The sequence below is a fragment of the Myotis davidii genome, unplaced genomic scaffold (assembly GCF_000327345.1).
Source record: "Myotis davidii unplaced genomic scaffold, ASM32734v1 scaffold329, whole genome shotgun sequence".
Lineage (NCBI taxonomy): Eukaryota > Metazoa > Chordata > Mammalia > Chiroptera > Vespertilionidae > Myotis > Myotis davidii.
In genome coordinates, this window is record NW_006300374.1 from 1,184,524 (window position 1) to 1,201,362 (window position 16,839).

Below are 16,839 nucleotides of genomic sequence, written 5' to 3' on the forward strand. Positions count from 1 at the left end.
TGAGGCCCCCCCACCGCCGGGAGGCCGCACCGCTGCGTTACGTCACTTCCTCCCGGCGCCCCGCCCCTGAAGGTCAGCGGCGTCGCTCCGCCCATCTCCTTCCGGATGGTGTCAGCGGGAGGGAAGCCAAGGTTTCGGTCTCAAGTTAGCATCTCGGTCTCTTCGCTGTGGCGTGCTGCGCGCCTGGAGGGACTCGGCGTGCTGTGGTCCAGAGGGTGAGAAGGCGAGTGAGGGCGGCCCTACGCGTTGCTAAGTGAGGCTGGGACGTGGCTGGGCGAAGCCGCGCGCTTCCTCGGGGACTGGGAGGCCGCGCGGAGGGAGGTGAGGGCGCCCAGGAGCCCGGCCTGAGCACCCGGCTTTGGGAGCACGTTGTTTCGCGCGCGCTGGCAAACCAACACCGAGTCGGAACTCGCGCCTGCCCACCGGTGCTGATCTACATGGCATTTTCCCAACCTGGACCTGCTCCTCGGCCTGCTCCTCCTGAATTAGCTGCCTTCCTTTCAGTTGGCAAATCCTTTGTGAACCAGTGGTCCTTCCCAAAGCTAGTGTTTTTTACTCTCTCCTGCAAGAGGCTCACAGCGACATGTTTAAGTCTTCCTTGTTTTATTGTTGTTCTGCAAACTTGAACTTTACCACCCGGCAGACAATGGTTCCCAAATATCAGGACATGGACGGACTGGTGGCATCAGTCACCCGAGGAGCCCACGTGCCCTGATTAAGTCTGGAGTAGGGCCAAGGAGTCCGAACCTTAGCAGCCTCCAGTTCATGCTCCTACTTCCGTGACCCTGAGCCAGTCCTGGATTCTTGGCTTTTGTCTCTGCATATTGCCTTTTACAAAATCCTAGTGTCGCTCAACGCCCCTCCCCAAATTCTTAAGGTCTCCATTTATAGACTTTAGTTTTCCTAAGCACCTCCAGGTTTGATTAAATTATAAAACTTAGTCTGCCAGCCTAACCTTGGCGATTTCAATTTTGAAATGGGACCCTTGCCGAAACCGGTTTGGCTCAGTGGATAGAGCGTCGGCCTGCGGACTGAAAGGTCCCAGGTTCGATTCCGGTCAAGGGCATGTACCTACCTGGGTTGCGGGCACATCCCCAGTGAGGGGCGTGCAGGAGGCAGCTGATCGATGTTTCTCTCTCATCGATGTTTCTAACTCTCTATCTCTCTCCCTTCCTCTCTGTAAAAAATCAATAAAATATATTTTTTAAAAAAGAAAAGAAATGGGACCCTTGCTGAACACCAAAGATCTCACATTTATAGTCACAAGCATGAAAAAATGGGATACTTATGGAGAGAAATGTAGAAAAGTGAGGGTAATTGAATATAAGTGATGTCTCTCCTGTGCCAAGATAGGGGCCATGTGTCCTCTAACAAGAAACCTGTCCCTGGAGTGTGGCCCACAGAAAGCTTAAGATTGCTAAGCTGCCCCAGGCCCTGGAGAACAGCCTTACTGATTTACCCTCTGGCCCTGTTCTCCTGCCCTCTTAGTATGCAAATTAGAGGAAAGAATCCGCTATTCTCTGGATGAGGACTTTCCACTTGATAGGCAACAGTCTGCCTTTGTCTGAACTACCACTGGCCACTTACCCTTCCTGGTGATAGCTACAAAACACTAACATAGAAATTTTGCTATCTTCCTAGAGAACTGGCTGCCCAAGCCATACGGCTCCCAGCAAAGAACAATGCTATGATTCCAAAGCCACAAAAACAAAGCACAGCTTAAACAAAAAAGAGCAGGGAACTTGGGAGTGAAGATCTGGAGTTCAGACCTCAGCTCTGCCAATTATTAGCTCTAGAAATTCGGACAACTCACTTTATTTCTCTGAACATCAGTGCCCCTCATCTTAATTTGAGTCATTTAGGAATCCACAGATACTGACTGGCCCACAGCATGTACTCAGGGAATTTTTTTTTAAAAAAATATATTTTATTGATTTTTTTACAGAGAGGAAGGGAGATAGAGAGTCAGAAACATCAATCAGCTGCCTCCTGCACACCCCCCACCGGGGACTCGCCCGCAACCCAGGCACATGCCCCCGACCGGAATCGAACCTGGGACCCTTCAGTCCGCAGGCCGACGCTCTATCCACTGAGCCAAACCGGTTTCGGCCTCAGGGAATTTTTATTCCTTTATTGTACCTTCCTTTCCTGGTAGCAAAAGTTTGATTCAGGTTCAGGGTAACAAAAATTCATTCACCTTCTCCATCATTTTGTTTGTTTGTTTTTGGTAAGAGAGTGTTTATTTTTTTTAATTTATTTTTAAAAGATATTTTTATTTCAGAGAGGAAGGGAGAGATAGGAACATCAATGATGAGAGAGAATCATTTATCGGCTACCTCCTGCATGCCCCCCACTGGAGATCAAGCCTGCAACCCAGGCATGTGCCCTCAACCAGGGCACCCTTCAGTTCATAAGCCAACACTATCCACTGAGCCAAACCGGTCAGGGCTCCCCATCTTTCTTGCTGAATTTTTTTTTAATATATTTTATTGATTTTTTACAGAGAGGAAGGGAGAGATAGAAAGCCAGAAACATCGATGAGAGAGAAACATCAATCAGCCGCTTCCTGCACAACCCCCACTGGGGATGTGCCTGCAACCCAGGCACATGCCCTTGACCGGAATCGAACCTGGGACCCTTCAGTCCACAGGCCGACGCTCTATCCACTGAGCCAAACCGGTTTCGGCTTTCTTGCCAAATTTTGAAACAAAAAGTTTTAACTTCAATGCTTGCTTGTATTTAAAGCAGTATTGATCTGTAGCCATTGGAGCTTTAATATTTTACATCACAAATGATGATTTTTTTACTATAAAAACCATTTTATGGTTCCAATCACTAAACTGCTGACTGTAGCAATGACACATTTGTCTTGCAGACATGCTCTGAGAGCTACAAGGGCAAATATCTCTTACTGCCTTTTGCAGATTACACAGTGGCCCTCTTTTGGGTTCTAAGATGAGCACCCCATTTGAATGGATGCATTTTAGAAGGTGAGAGAGCCCAGCTGGCATGGCTCAGTAGATGAGCATCAACCTATGAACCAGGAGGAGGTTCAATTCCCGGTCAGGACTTATACCTGGATTGTGGGCTTGATCATCTCTCTCCTTCTTTCTCTCTGAAATCAGTGAAAAGATATTTTTAAAAATAAAAAATTGAGGGCGAGGGAAGGAATGCCAAGCCCTGGCCCTGAGCTCTCACCTTCTAAATGCAAATCAAATTCCCAGTCAAATTTTGACAGACTGTAAGAACAGACTCTAAATGGCCCACATCTCTGAGGTCCTAGGGCGTGCAGGAGGGAGTCTATGGGGTAAAGAAGGAGATATATGTAATACTTTCAATAATAAAGAATTTTTTTTTTTATGGCCCACATTGAGCATCTAATCCCAAATCAAGAACCTATTCTATATCTGGAAAACAAAGCAAAGGGATGAGGAAAAATATCTGTTCACAAAACTTCATGTTTATTGAATTTCCTACGCTTAAAACCTTGCTTGATCTCACTTTCCTTGTGTGTCTTGGAAAGAAACATCTTTCCAGTGGTTTTGGTCACACTGAAACAAACCTGAAATACTTTGGAGGAGATGGAGCGATGATTTCTCTTCAGGGAAACAGCATGCTGCCACTTTATCAACTTATACCCAGTAAAGTAGCTTTTCTCCTTAAAAAGATGACTATTAAAGCATTAAAAATTCTTGTTTTAGAAATCAGCTAATTACGTATATTAAAGCACACCCATTAACCATTTAACCTCTTCAACACAGCCTGTGTTCATTTTGTAATGGCTCCAGAGTGTAGAGAGCCTGGGAAGGCACATGAGCATTTCTTTAATTACCGTCAGCTGAATCCAGTGGCGTTGGCAGAGCCACATCCTGGAAACACACCTTGCCAGAGGCAGGAGTGTTGTCAGCTTGACCTTCAGCCCAGGTGCCAGGGGGTGGGTTTCGTTATCTAAATCCAGCCAAGCACTAGGAATGAGTCCTACTCAGGCCCACCCAAGAATGCACATAATCTCCTTTGTCTTGACCTTTAGTAAAACTTCCTGGTTTTTGCTGTATAAAATAAACACGCTGTATTGGCTCTGGGTCCCTGTCTCTCCATCAGAGGACATGGTCCCACCTGACCCCAGCTTTTTCCTTCCATCTCTGTGTCTGTCTCTTTCATTTTCTCAATCCCTCAATCCCCAGCAACCCCTACTCAGGAACCAGACCACTCTCTAGCCTCACTGGATGCAGAAGAGAAATATTTACACCTAAGAAACTGAGGCCATAATCCAACAGCCCACAAGGAAATGAGTCATGCCAATAATCACACAATTGAGCATGGTATCAGACCCACCATAGTAGAGCCTCAAAATGTACAGCCCTGGTCAGTTGCTCAGTGGTTAAAGCATTGGCCTGCAGACCGAAGGGTAGCAGGTGAGATTCCTGGTCAAGGTTTCCCAGCCCTGGTAGGGGTGGGTGCATGGGGGAGGCAGCCAATCCATGTGCTTCTCTTACGTCAATGTTTTTCTCTCTCTTCCCCTCCCGTCCACTCTCTCTAGAAATCATATCCACGGGTGAGGATTAAAAAACATGTTTGGGCAAGACTCTGAGCAGAAGATGCAGCTAAGCTGTACCCAGATTTTGGACACTGTGAGGTAATAAATATTCTGCCTGGCCAGTGTGGCTCAGTGGTTGAACGTTGACCCATGAACCAGGAGGTCATGGTTCAATTCCCAGTCAGGGCACATGCCTTTGTTGTGGGCTTGATCCCCAGTAGGGGGCATGCAAATCGATGATGTTTCTCTCTCATCACTGGATCTTTCTCTCTATCCCTCTCACTTCCTCCCTAAAAATTAATAAAAAATATCTATACTAATAAAAGGGTAATATGCTAATTAGACCAGATAGACTAGACGTCTTCTGGACGTCCTTCTGGACAAAGCCATGGTGGCGGGGGCCAAGGCAGAGTCGGTCAGGGGCAATCAGGCTGGTAGGGGAGAGCAGTTAGGGGCAATCAGGCTGGCAGGCAGAGGGGTTAGGGGCAATCAGGCTGGCAGGGAGAGGTGGTTAGGGGCGATCAGGCTGGAAGGGGAGAGCAGTTAGGGACGATCAGGCCGGCAGGCAGAGGGGGTTAGGGGCGATCAGGCTGGCAGGGGAGAGCAGTTAGAGGCATCAGGCTGGCAGAGGTAGTTAGGGGTGATCAAGCAGGAAAAAAGGTTAGGTGTGATCAGGCAGGCAGGCAGAGGAGGTTAGGGGTGATCAGGCAGGCAGGCAGGTGAGAGGTTAGGAGCCAGCGGTCCTGGATTGTGAGAGGGATGTCTCCGATTGGAGAGGGTGCAGGCCAGGCTGAGGGACCCCCACCCCTCTGTGCACTAATATGTGCATCAGGCCTCTAGCATATATATCCTATATAATAAAAGCCTAATATGCTAAGTGTCTTAACTGTTCAACCAGTTGCTATGATGCGCACTGACCACTAGGGGGCAGACACTCCAACCAGTAGGTTAGCTTGCTGCTGGGATCCGGCCAATCAGGAGTGGGCAAGACAGGCCAGACATGCTCTGGAGCCCTCCCAAGGTCCCTCCCCGGCCCTGATCGTACACTGGTGGGGTCCCTTGGCCTGGCCTCTGGGGATCGGGCTGAAACCAACTCTGATAATCCCTGAGGGGTCTTGGATTGCGAGAAGGTGCAGGCCAGGCCAAGGGGCCCCACGGATGCATGAATCCGTGCATCAGGCCTCTAGTATGTGTGTGTGTACACACACACACACACACGAACTTACTTTGGCCCCGGCCCCCACCCGCGGATGCCATGGCTGCAGCCGGGGGCCTCTGCCGCTTCTGCCTCTGCCACGGCTTTATCTGGAAGGAAGGACATCTGGTCTAATTAGTATATTACGCTTTTATTATTATAGATGCTTTAAAAAATGTTGTTCCAGCCAGTAAGTTTTGGGGTAGTTTGTATGCAGTGATAAATAATATATACCACAGATGGCTTGATTAAATCCATTGGCTATAAGGAAAGGCTTGGTTGTGCTGGTGTAGGCTCAGGGTAGCACGTACTCTGTGTGTGCCCCCTCTCTTGTCCCACAGTGTACGTCCATGTGTATGTGGCACAGGGGCTGTGTGTCTGACTGGTGTGCCTATGAGGAGGAAGCTGAACAGTGCCACTTCCCTTTCCCAGCTACCTGGAGCCACCACAGTACCTCTCTTCCTGGTTAGATGCCCTCCCCTCCAGATTGGGAAGTAAAAATAACATCTCCACCCCTCTGGGAAAACTTCACCAAAGGAATCTGCCCAACTAAACATTACTTGCTCTCTCAAAGACAGAAACGAAAAACTTTATCCTTGAGAAGTAGAGTGGAAGAATCTAGTCCTGTGGCCAGAGGATTTCAGAGAACAGGGAGGCTTGACTTTTTACTCACTGTCTAAAGCAGTGGTCTCCAAAATGAGCAACAGAATCCACTGGGAGAGAGAGAAAATACTATTTTATTTATGCGAGAAGGTGCAGGCCACCAGATTTGCTAGTGATGGTATCACCTGCATAATATATATAAATAAATTATATATGTATGTGTACAAAAATATATTCAACTTTTTACCAATAAGGGTACATTAAAAAACTAAATTTATTAAGTTAATAAATTTAAGCTTTACCAATATCCACTCTACAATCTGACCCTAGGACAGTGATGGCGAACCTATGACACACGTGTCAGAGGTGACGCGCGTGTCAGAGGTGACACGCGAACTCACTTTTTTGGTTGATTTTTCTTTGTTAAATGGCATTTAAATATATAAAATAAATATCAAAAATATAAGTCTTTGTTTTACTGTGGTTGCAAATATCAAAAAATTTCTATATGTGACACGGCACCAGAGTTAAGTTAGGGTTTTTCAAAATGCTGACACGCCGAGCTCAAAAGGTTCGCCATCACTGCCCTAGGATCTTCTTAGTCCATGTGGACCAGCCACATGTCAGGTCAACTTTGAAGGAGCAGTCTGTGGGTGGGCCTGGCACAGAGGGGCAGGCAGTGCCCACCACCCCTTAATCCACTGCTAGAGTGTCACGGGTGCTCTTGCAGGTTCAAGCCCTGGTTAAGAGGCTGATTATATTACCTACATATTAATAACCTAAATTAGCCCTAGACAAATGCACAAGGGCCTGAACATTGCTCAGAGGAACCACAGTCTGAATACTAATATGCAAGCACAGGAGAAGAGGGCAGAGCTGATTCTGCTCCTGTCCCTACGGTACCAGCCATGTTAATTGTTGCTTTCCCTTTTCCCCCTTGTAATAGAATTTAGCAAGGAGTTAGCAAAAATATTTAAAAGTATAAAGAAGATCATTTGAAATACAGTGAAATTTGCCCCCTAAGTGTACATTGCGCCTCCAGATTTGCTAGTGATGGTATCACCTGCATAATATATATAAATAAATTATATATGTATGTGTACAAAAATATATTCAACTTTTTACCAATAAGGGTACATTAAAAAACTAGAAGCCATGGGTCTACAAGATACTGTGACATTTTCTAACTTAATTATCAGAGGCCAGGAGGACCCAGCTGTTGAGGGATTACAGAGGGTTAAGAAGAGAGAAAAAGAAGAAAACAAAATAATTTGAGTTTATTTGTCCTCCTCCACAGAACCTTTTCCCTGAAATAGTCTCCCACCAGGCCCAGCTCCTATAACTGAATAGATAGGAACCTTCCCTCCCTTTACTTCCCCAAGTAACACAAAGCTATTTAAACAGATGCCTAAAGCCAAATCAGAGAGAAAAGCAATGCATGCCCTTCACACATCACAATTTGTAAGTGTTCTCGCTTCCCCAGGAGAGGCTGTTGGGAGCAGTCTTCAGTTCCGAGAGGAAGGCCCACTGCACGCCTGCAGCATGCCCACTGCCGGTCAGGGGGAAGACACTGGCCCTTACAGCAGGAAGGGCTTGGCTGCCTCCAGGATGTCCAGTTTGGGGTCCAGTGAGCGACCAAGCCCCTCGAGCACCATGATGGCAAACACAATGGAGGCGAAGTTGCTCTCAAGCTTTACCTGAAAGAGAAAATAAGTGGTTCTTCCCAAAGCCCATTAATATATAGAGTCTGGATAACCATGTAGCTGTCTGCTCTCAGCCTCCGGTACCTGTCCATGTGATTTTACTGTCTACCTGACCCTCTTTTCCCTACCCCATCATTTTACCCACCATCTCATCTACTCACCCAATCTCCCGTCCACTAGTATTACTAAGGAAAAATCTGGGGGATGTGGTATGTACTTTTCTAGGGTGTGTGTGTGTGTGTGTGTGTGTCTGTGTGTGCACGCACGTGCGTGTGTTCATATGACTTAAAAATAAAATTAGTATCTCAATGATATACCAGAAACTGTAAATCTAAATAAGGATCATTCTTCTGACCAGCCACCTTTCTGACTCTTAATTCTATGTTATGATCCTTGCCAAATGCAGTATTTCATTATCGAATTGCAGAATCTCATGAGAAACAATGGGAAAGACCATCTTCAGACAAGAATCTTCCCTGCCCTCAACTCCTTAGACCCTTGGCTAACAGTTTTACTTTGAAGAATAACCCAAGACCACACTCGATCACAAGGAGACAAAGGCCAAGGTGGAGAACTGTGAGGCCGTGTCCCTCCAAGGAACTGGGGCAGGAGGCAGAGGCCACGTGCTGGCATCTCTGAAAACACCACGACAAGACAAGAGGCACCTCCTCTTGGGCCGGTCCATACTCAGGGGGTTACACTGCTCAGGAAAGCTGTATAAGTATGACTTAGATGAGTACCACACATCATTCATGTGCACTGAGGAGGGGAAGGGCGTGACAGCTTTCATTAGATGGTGTTTACATCTGTGAATCCATTTTTCTGCAGCTCAGTATCACAGATACTTGGACAGCTTAGCCTTACTGAGACACAGACCAACATTGTGACAAAGGGAGAACCTGCTGTACCTAGTTAGTACACAGAAGCAGCACTCTTGGTGCTAATGAAGTGGTACCAAAAATGTTTCTAAAAAACGAGATCTCATATAAGAGTACTTCTCATGACCCTGTGGCCACCCATCAGCTTCCCCAGAGACCTCCCCTCCAGCCTGGCTGGAGCAGAAGCTCAGCTCTGCCAGGGGCCTCACCTTGTGAGTCATCAGTAACTTAAAGACATTCGAGAGAAGGCTGGAAACTTGGAGCTGGAAAAGATAATAAAAATTGACTGCAGAGAGTGCCGACCCACCCTCCCACACCTCCCCAACTACTTCTGTCCCAGGCCCCTGTCCCGTCCTCCCCCAACACCTCGTCCCTCCCATCACACACACACACATACCAGTGAGTGCAAAGAGACTCTAATTCCAGAAGGACTGCACATGCACGAGCCCAGCTCCCATCTCGAGTATGAGGAGCCTGAGTTCAAAGGCTCCTTCCAGGAAGAGGCCTGGAGGCCCGGCTCACCCAGTGTGTGTCCACCAGCACACACACACCACATCTGAATAATGAGGATCAGCAGTGCCTGGGTGCCAGCTGCTGCTTGTTCTGAGCTCTGACTCAATCCTGCTAGTGTAGCCATGAACTTGAGGAAACGCTCAGTTTTGCTAGAACTGAGTGTAAAATACAAATTGGCCGAAACCGGTTTGGCTCAGTGGATAGAGTGTCGGCCTGCGGACTGAGGGGTCCCAGGTTCGATTCCGGGCAAGGGCATGTACCTGGGTTGCGGGCACATCCCCAGTGGGGGATGTGCAGGAGGCAGCTGATGGATGTCTCTCTCTCATCGATGTTTCTGACTCTCTCTCTCTCCCTTCCTCTCTGTAAAAAATCAATAAAATATATTTTTAAAAAAATAAATAAAATACAAATTGAACTCAAGTCTAAATAAAGGATGTGAACATTAGGTATGTCTTCTGGCCACTCGGAGACGGTCATCCCTCCCTTCAAGCTCAGCTGAGCTTGAGATACAGAAGAAGCGGCAGAACAGCTACACCCCAGACAGGCTGGGGTGCGACACTATGTATGTCACGCCCCAGAAGGCACCCTAGCAACCTGGTCAAGGAGCCACTCTTGAGAGTCGGAGATTCCAGTGGGCCTCCTCACATCTGGGAGATGTGGGCAGGTGTTCTTTATCTGTCTTAGAACTCAAACCCCCTCCAGATTTCTCCCCATTAAAGATCTCCCTTCACTTTGCGGTTTGTTCTCGCCAAGGGCAAGGGCAGTATTCAGGCCCCTGTCCCTCTGTGGCCTGCTCACCTTTTCCAGGGTGATAGTGTTCTTCCTGGCCTGCGTTACTAGTGCGGCCATCTCAGCCTTGAATCGCTCCACGTCCTTGCACTCACTGGCCCGAGCGTGATGCAGGATGAGCTCAGCCACTCTTTGGCCCTGGAAGATACAAAAAAAGAAACTTGGTAGAGCTGGAAGGGCACAAAATTAAAAGATCTGCCCACACTCCTTCATATCCTAGTTGTTCCCACCTAGTTCTATCTTGCCCTTGGCCACTGCTGCCCAACCAGCCTAGCCTCAGAGCCAGAGCCAGAGCCACCAGGACCTGTCACCAGGCCGGACCAGCCACACTGTCTGCATGGGCTCCCTTCCGGCCCCAGCGGAATCCCCTCCTCACCGCCTCTGTGCTGCAGCCTTCTCACTCCTCCTCTGCCCAGGACACCACCTGACCAAAGCCTCCATGGTCTCCCCAAACACCCACCTACCCTGGTAGTCACTGCTAATGCCTTTCATCTCCCTCCTCAGGCTGTGACCTTCGTCCACCCAAGCCTGGCAGGGGAACATGCCCCACCCTACCTGCCACCGTGGCCCAGGCTCACGCCTCTGCCCCCTCAGAAGCCTCCTAAGCAGGAGCTAGCCTTCCTAGTGCCCACTGCACACTTGTTGAAGAAGGAAGAGAAACTACCACACAAACTGCACGACTACAAGATGGCATTTTGGAAGGAGGCATTTCTTCCCATCCCAAATCATGAGCTGCTTTGGAACTGGCCTCAGTCACGGGCGCCAGCACCTTCTGACTAAAGACCAGAGATGCTTCTGTTAGGAGCACCCGTGGCAAACGGCATTTACAAGAACAAAGGCTGAAGAGCCCTAAAGTTCTCAAGAGCTTCAAGGATTTGGGCCCAACTCTCAAGAGCCCAGTGGGTCTCACCTGCCCCATTGCTACGGCCATGAAGACTGCGTGGAAGTTCTTCAGATCAGCAGCCTGCAGCTCAGCCACAATACCAGCATCCAGGAGCACCAGGCGCAGTGGGCACCGGGCAGGCGTCATGGACACCACCAGTGTGTCACAAACATCCGCCTGCTGCAGTCGTGCCTCTTGGCTCTTGGAAAGACCATCGGCACCCTGGACCAGGATGTTCCCAGGGTGAAGGTCCGCATGGACAAAGTTGTCTACAAATATCTGGAAAGAGAGCAGCAACTATTCAAGGCTAACCCAGCCCTCACCACCCCATCACCACCAGGAAAAGCTTCCAGGGTGATGGTGTGTTCCCAGTGATCCATGGCAGAGAAGTGTGCGTTTGATAAACTAATTCATTGTCTAATGACATCAGTTCAGAATTTGTACAGGGACAGGACAGGTTGATGTTTTCAAGAGAAAAGTTATTTTCAAAGTAAAGAGCATTAAAAAATATTATAGGAAACATGAAAGGTTGCAGGTCAATCCCTGGTGGGAGTGGGTACAGGAGGCAACCAATCAATGTTTCTCTCATACATCAATGTTTCTCTCTCTCCTCCTTCCCCCTCCTTTCTCTCCATTCCCCACTCTCTTCCCCTCTCTCTAAAATCAGTATAAAAGCCCTAGCTGGTTTGGCTCAGTGGATAGAGCATTGTTCTGTGGACTGAACGGCCCTGGGTTCCATTCCAGTCAAGGGAGCATACCCGGGTTGCAGGCTTGATCCCTACTAGGGTGCATGCAGGAGGCAGCCGATCAATGATTCTCTCCCATCATTGATGTTCCTATCTCTCTCTCCCTCTCCCTTCCTCTGTGAAATCAATAAAAAAATATTTTTTTACAAAAATAAAATCAATAAAAAAATAAATTTATTTTTTAAAAAATTATAAAACAAAATAATCTACTTATTGTTTAAAGATTTTCCCCAAACCTCTCTGCTCTTAAAATTCATGGACCTTCCGCCTAGCCGGTTTGGCTCAGTTGATAGAGCATTGGCCTACAGGCCAAAGGGTCGAGGGTTTGATTCCAGTCAAGGTCAAAGGCAGGTACTAGTAACTTGGTTGCAGGCTCCTCCCTGGCCGAGCCCTGGGTCGGCTCCTGCAGGAAACAACCAATTGATGTGTTTCTCTCACATTGATGTTTCTCGCTGTCTTTCCCTCTCTCTTCCACTCTCCCTAAAAATCAATGGAAAAATATCCTCGGGTGAGGATTAACAAACAAACAAAAATTTTTCATGGAACTTCCTTTCTTTCAAATATTTCATAACTCAGGCTTCCCCTCCATTACCTCCATTTGTCCACACAGTGACATGTAACAGCAATACTAACCACCACCTACTGGCAGAGAATCAAGTAGACAAGGAGAAATGGCTTTGAAACTACTAAGCAGGAAAGAAAGCCCCAGGAACTATGATAGACAGAAAGTCAGGTGTGACTTTGGGGAACAAAAATCTGCCTCCCATGAAAGAGAGAAACCACTCAGTGGTCAGAGAAACCACTAGCAATCCTAGAGAGGAAAAAGGGGAGCCCAGTGCAGAGGCACAGAGCAGTTGCTTCAGAGGGGCTCTCAGCGGACTCCTCCTGGCCCAACAGAGCACCTCCTCCTGGATGCAGGCCATAGTGACCCTCCTTAATCCAGACCCTGGCTTTACTTGACATAGGGAGGCTGCTACCTAATGAAAATCCTGGGACCCTGACCCAAGCCTGGCACCTTGCTGTCAGCTCATTCCCTCAGGACCTATGCCCCTATCCTTGACCCCAGGAGCTGGAAGCCCCCATAATCTCCCACTCCAAGGCACTGCTTACTGCTGCTTCTACCCTGGCTACTCCCCACTGCACCCTCCCCTCTACCCACAATGTCTCTTGGTACCTCTGTCAACTGAGCTTCCACTGCACTAAGTGGAAACCTGGCTCTCCCACAACAACCTCTCTTCTCCAGGAGCCCCTTGGGTGGGGGCTGCTGACCTGGAGCTGAAGGTGAAGTCAGGGCTCCCAGCCCTGAGCCCTCTCTGCAGGAGCGCTTAAGCTTCCACCATGCTGTCAGCTTGCACCCACTACCATCCTGCTCGCCTCGGCCCCTTCATCTCGGTCATATCAGTTCCCCACTCTCGGACCACATACCTGGTTCCTTCTTATCCCAACTTTGCACCCTCTAGACCTGGGCACTCGTCCTGCCTATCTAGCCTAGACCCTGCCATCCATCCCTCCAACACTCTGTGCCAACCACCAGGAAGACCTCAGACCCTCAACAAGTACCTGTATCTTCTTTCTTTGCTCCTGCATGTGAGCTGCTAGCAATGCTGGGTTGCCACAATTACTGCTAATGATGCTGATAACTAACATTGCTTTGGGTTCACTACGTCCCTTTCTGAGTGCCAACTCATTTAATCATTGTCAGGCCGTCCCCCTCATAGGTGACACCTAGGCTTCCCTCATATGCCAGCTGATCTGAAGCCACTTCCTGAATAAATCCCTGGGCTGGGTCAGGCCCCTCCTAAATGCCCCCTTGGTGTCTGTACCTACCCTGTATATAATTTACTTATTCATGGACAGTCTTCCCACTAAACGGTAATTCTGTGAACATTGTAATCCTGTCTCTTTTGCTCACTACTATAAAGCCAGCACTGTCTAACACATAGCAAATGCTCAATACGTACTTGCTGAATGAATGAAGGAAGTAGATGTAATATATGATGTTGTCTTAGGTTGTTTGTAGGCAACTAGGTCTGGGCTTGGGTCTTGTTCCCCACCCTTCCCATAGCACCTTGCACGGCGACAGAGCGCAAGCCACTGAGAAAGTGCTTAACAAAGCTATAGAATGAATGGCTATCTTGGTAGGCTCAGCTGTTTTTAAAGCAGACTCTACACTGGGCTTGCCCTCCACCCAGTGTAGCTGAGCAGTGTCCCCACCATTTCCCACATGCAATTGGGCCACATGCGCCTGAGCACCCTCTCCAAGCCCATGAGCTCACCATCTTCAGGAGCATGTCGATCCCCAGCCGAGCAATCTTCCTCTTCAAGTCCACGGGAATCCCTGCCTGCTGGTAACTGGACACGGGCACGCTCTCCTTTAAGAAGATCAGGGAGGGAACAACTTTACCCTGGACAGCTCTGCTCCTCATCCCCACGGCACACATGCTGTTGCCTTCCCGTCGATTAGGAAGTGACCCAAAGAGTTTTTCCTTTCTTAGACCCGCTATGAGTGTGTCCCCCACAAGCTGATTTTAACCTATTTACATTTCCCTTCCATAATACTTTTCAAAGGAAAACAAGTCCCATAGATTTATTAGAGAGGAAACCCATTGACTTTGCCACCCACAGGTAAGGATATCGCAATGTGGTGGGAAGAGACAGTAACAGGCCCCAGAGAGCTAGTTACTGGTCAAGAACCAGCTAATAGAGACATGAATGAATTCTGTGACCTTGAGCAAGAACAGAGGGGCAAAGAGGGAAAAGAGAAGAAAGAGGAGCTAATAAATAATCATTTCATATACTTAGTTATTTGTCAGAGCAGCCCACTAAGATAGATTTTTGTTATCCCTAATTAATAAATAAAAGAACTAAAGCCCAGAGAGGTTAAGTAACTTGCTCAAGGCTACACAGTAACTTTGGGAGGTAGCATTACTTCCCTGCATCTCATATTACCTACCATCTTTACAAAGGAGGCTGGAGCAGGAGACAGCTAAGGCCAGTGACATGACACAAACACATGTTGAGCACTTTCTCTGTGCAAACTCTAGCTGAGGGCATTTTGCATTGTGTGTCACTGACTCCTGGGAGAACCCCATGAGGCAGGAAGAGTGGCCTGCTGTCATACATGAAGAAACTGAAGTCGTTCAACAAATAAAGTGGCAGAGCAGATTTTCAAATCCAGAAGGTCTGAGGCCACACCCAGGCTCTCAGCCAGCTCACTATGCTACTGCCCACCTCGGATCACATCTGAAGTCCTCACACATGTAATCACATGCTCTCTCGCGGCTTTTGTCTCTGCAGACTAAAACCACCAAGTGGAGCAGAGACAGCCCAGCTGTGAGTGAAAGGCCCAGCCAGGTAAGTTCTGATTCTTACTTCATATGTTTCCACCAAAACATCCCTGGTGACAAAGGGATGCAGAGGGGTGGGGAATCTGACAGACTTCACGTTCAGGAAGTTGCACTGGAAGTGCTCGAGATTCCGAGCTTCGTAGCGCAGGTCGATCTACAGGGAAGTGAAGAGAGAAGATGAAGGGGTCGTCGGGGCACAGGGATAACAACATCTGAACTGCCAAAGAGCTAGCAAGTCACAGAGTCACCTGCTTCTCCTGCACAGACAGCTCCCCGGAGACATGAGAGGAGGCATCCTGTGACTAAAGGCCTCCCCCCAAGCCCCCAACCTCCTCCTGAACTCCTCTAAGCTACAGATAGCAGACACCATTGCATTACCTGGGCTTCCCTGCTTCTCTGCTCTTCCTGCTCTGCCCACCCCCTTCACACCAGCCATAGACCCCTTCCCCACCTCCCGGGGGTTCAGGGGGGTTCAGCTTTGTGGCCTTTCCACACCACTGCTTCCCAGGCCAATACTAGCCTCTGCCCTCAGCCCCCAGCCCCCAGCCAACACTCTAACCACTGAGCACACTGGCCAGGACCCCAACTGTTTCCCTTGATTAAGACTCACTTCCACCCACTGCACTGACACTGCTCTCCCCAACTCACCAAGCGTTTTGCTTGCCAGAGTCAAAGGCCCAGTCCCATTTTTATCCTAATTAACTCTAAGACCTCATTCTTCCTGAACCAGTTTTCACTATCCCAGCTTCCACCCCTGCCTCTCAACTGCCCTATCTGGGTCTGGGCTTTTGGCCATTCCTCCTCAGGTGCCCCAGAGATGGTGGTATCTCTCAGCTCCTGACCTTCACCAGCTTTTGCTCTTCCTCTCCATCCCCTCACATCCTCAGCTAGTACTAGTACCTCTTGATGACAGAATCTTGACCTCCATCCAGTCCCCCTCTACCAGTCTCTGGACTTATATTCAAGTCCATCTGGACATTGCCCTGTCGAAGTCCACAGGGACCCTTGAACTCAGTGTCTACACAGAATTTACTTGCATACACACCCACATGTACCCAATCACCTGAGAGTCACTGCAGATTACTCCTTCTCTTACCCTCCACACCCATCAGTGCTCAGTGCCATCAACTCTACAGCCCTAACCACTCTCGGATCTATTCTCCCTTTCCACCCCACTGCCACCCCCATGGTGACTCACAAGAAGTCACCTGAACCCCAACAGTGGCATCTGAGTTGGGCTTCCTGACCCCTCATCTTCCCTCTCCTCATCTTTCCTCTCCATCTGCTGGTGTCCCCTGCTACGTGCAGAATGAAGTCTAAATTCTTTTTTTTAAATATATTTTATTGATTTTTTACATAGAGGAAGGGAGATGGATAGAGAGCTAGAAACATCAATGAGAGAGAAACATCGATCAGCTGCCTCCTGCACACTCCCCACTGGGGATGCGCCCGCAACCAAGGCACATGCCCCTGACCGGAATCGAACCCGGGACCCCTCAGTCCGCAGGCCGACGCTCCATCCACTGAGCCAAACCGGCCTCGGCGTAGAAATCTAATATTTTAAAATTCACATGAAAATCTGGCTAAAAGACATTTATTTTTGTTTTTTTAAAAAAAGCTTCAGGAGAAACTAAGATGGAGGCAT

At 48.5% G+C, this 16,839-nt stretch overlaps 1 protein-coding gene and 1 long non-coding RNA gene across 4 annotated transcripts in view; one reads left to right on the plus strand and one right to left on the minus strand.

Annotated features, from left to right (window-relative positions):
- Positions 1 to 32: 32 nt before the first annotated feature.
- LOC107185184 lies at positions 33 to 15,200 on the plus strand. Of its 2 annotated transcripts, none has more exons than XR_001516102.1 (3): positions 33 to 321; positions 4,541 to 4,636; positions 15,145 to 15,200. It is a non-coding gene; the product is annotated as an uncharacterized LOC107185184 (long non-coding RNA). The 2 variants fall into 2 exon arrangements; XR_001516101.1 differs by having other exon boundaries at positions 33 to 215.
- The window catches only part of ADCK2 (aarF domain containing kinase 2), a 14,574-nt gene continuing 5,327 nt past the window's right edge, over positions 7,593 to 16,839 (minus strand). Inside the window, exons 3-8 of one of the 2 annotated variants that reach the window (XM_006777098.2) lie at positions 15,220 to 15,348; positions 14,124 to 14,219; positions 11,129 to 11,380; positions 10,228 to 10,356; positions 9,126 to 9,179; positions 7,593 to 8,032 (exon numbers count right to left, since the gene is read on the minus strand). In XM_006777098.2, coding sequence (XP_006777161.2) covers positions 7,913 to 8,032; positions 9,126 to 9,179; positions 10,228 to 10,356; positions 11,129 to 11,380; positions 14,124 to 14,219; positions 15,220 to 15,348 — 780 coding nt within the window. In that variant the 3' untranslated portion in view covers positions 7,593 to 7,912. The remainder of the gene's footprint in view (positions 8,033 to 9,125; positions 9,180 to 10,227; positions 10,357 to 11,128; positions 11,381 to 14,123; positions 14,220 to 15,219; positions 15,349 to 16,839) is intronic. The other variant, XM_015572681.1, reaches the window with a different exon arrangement.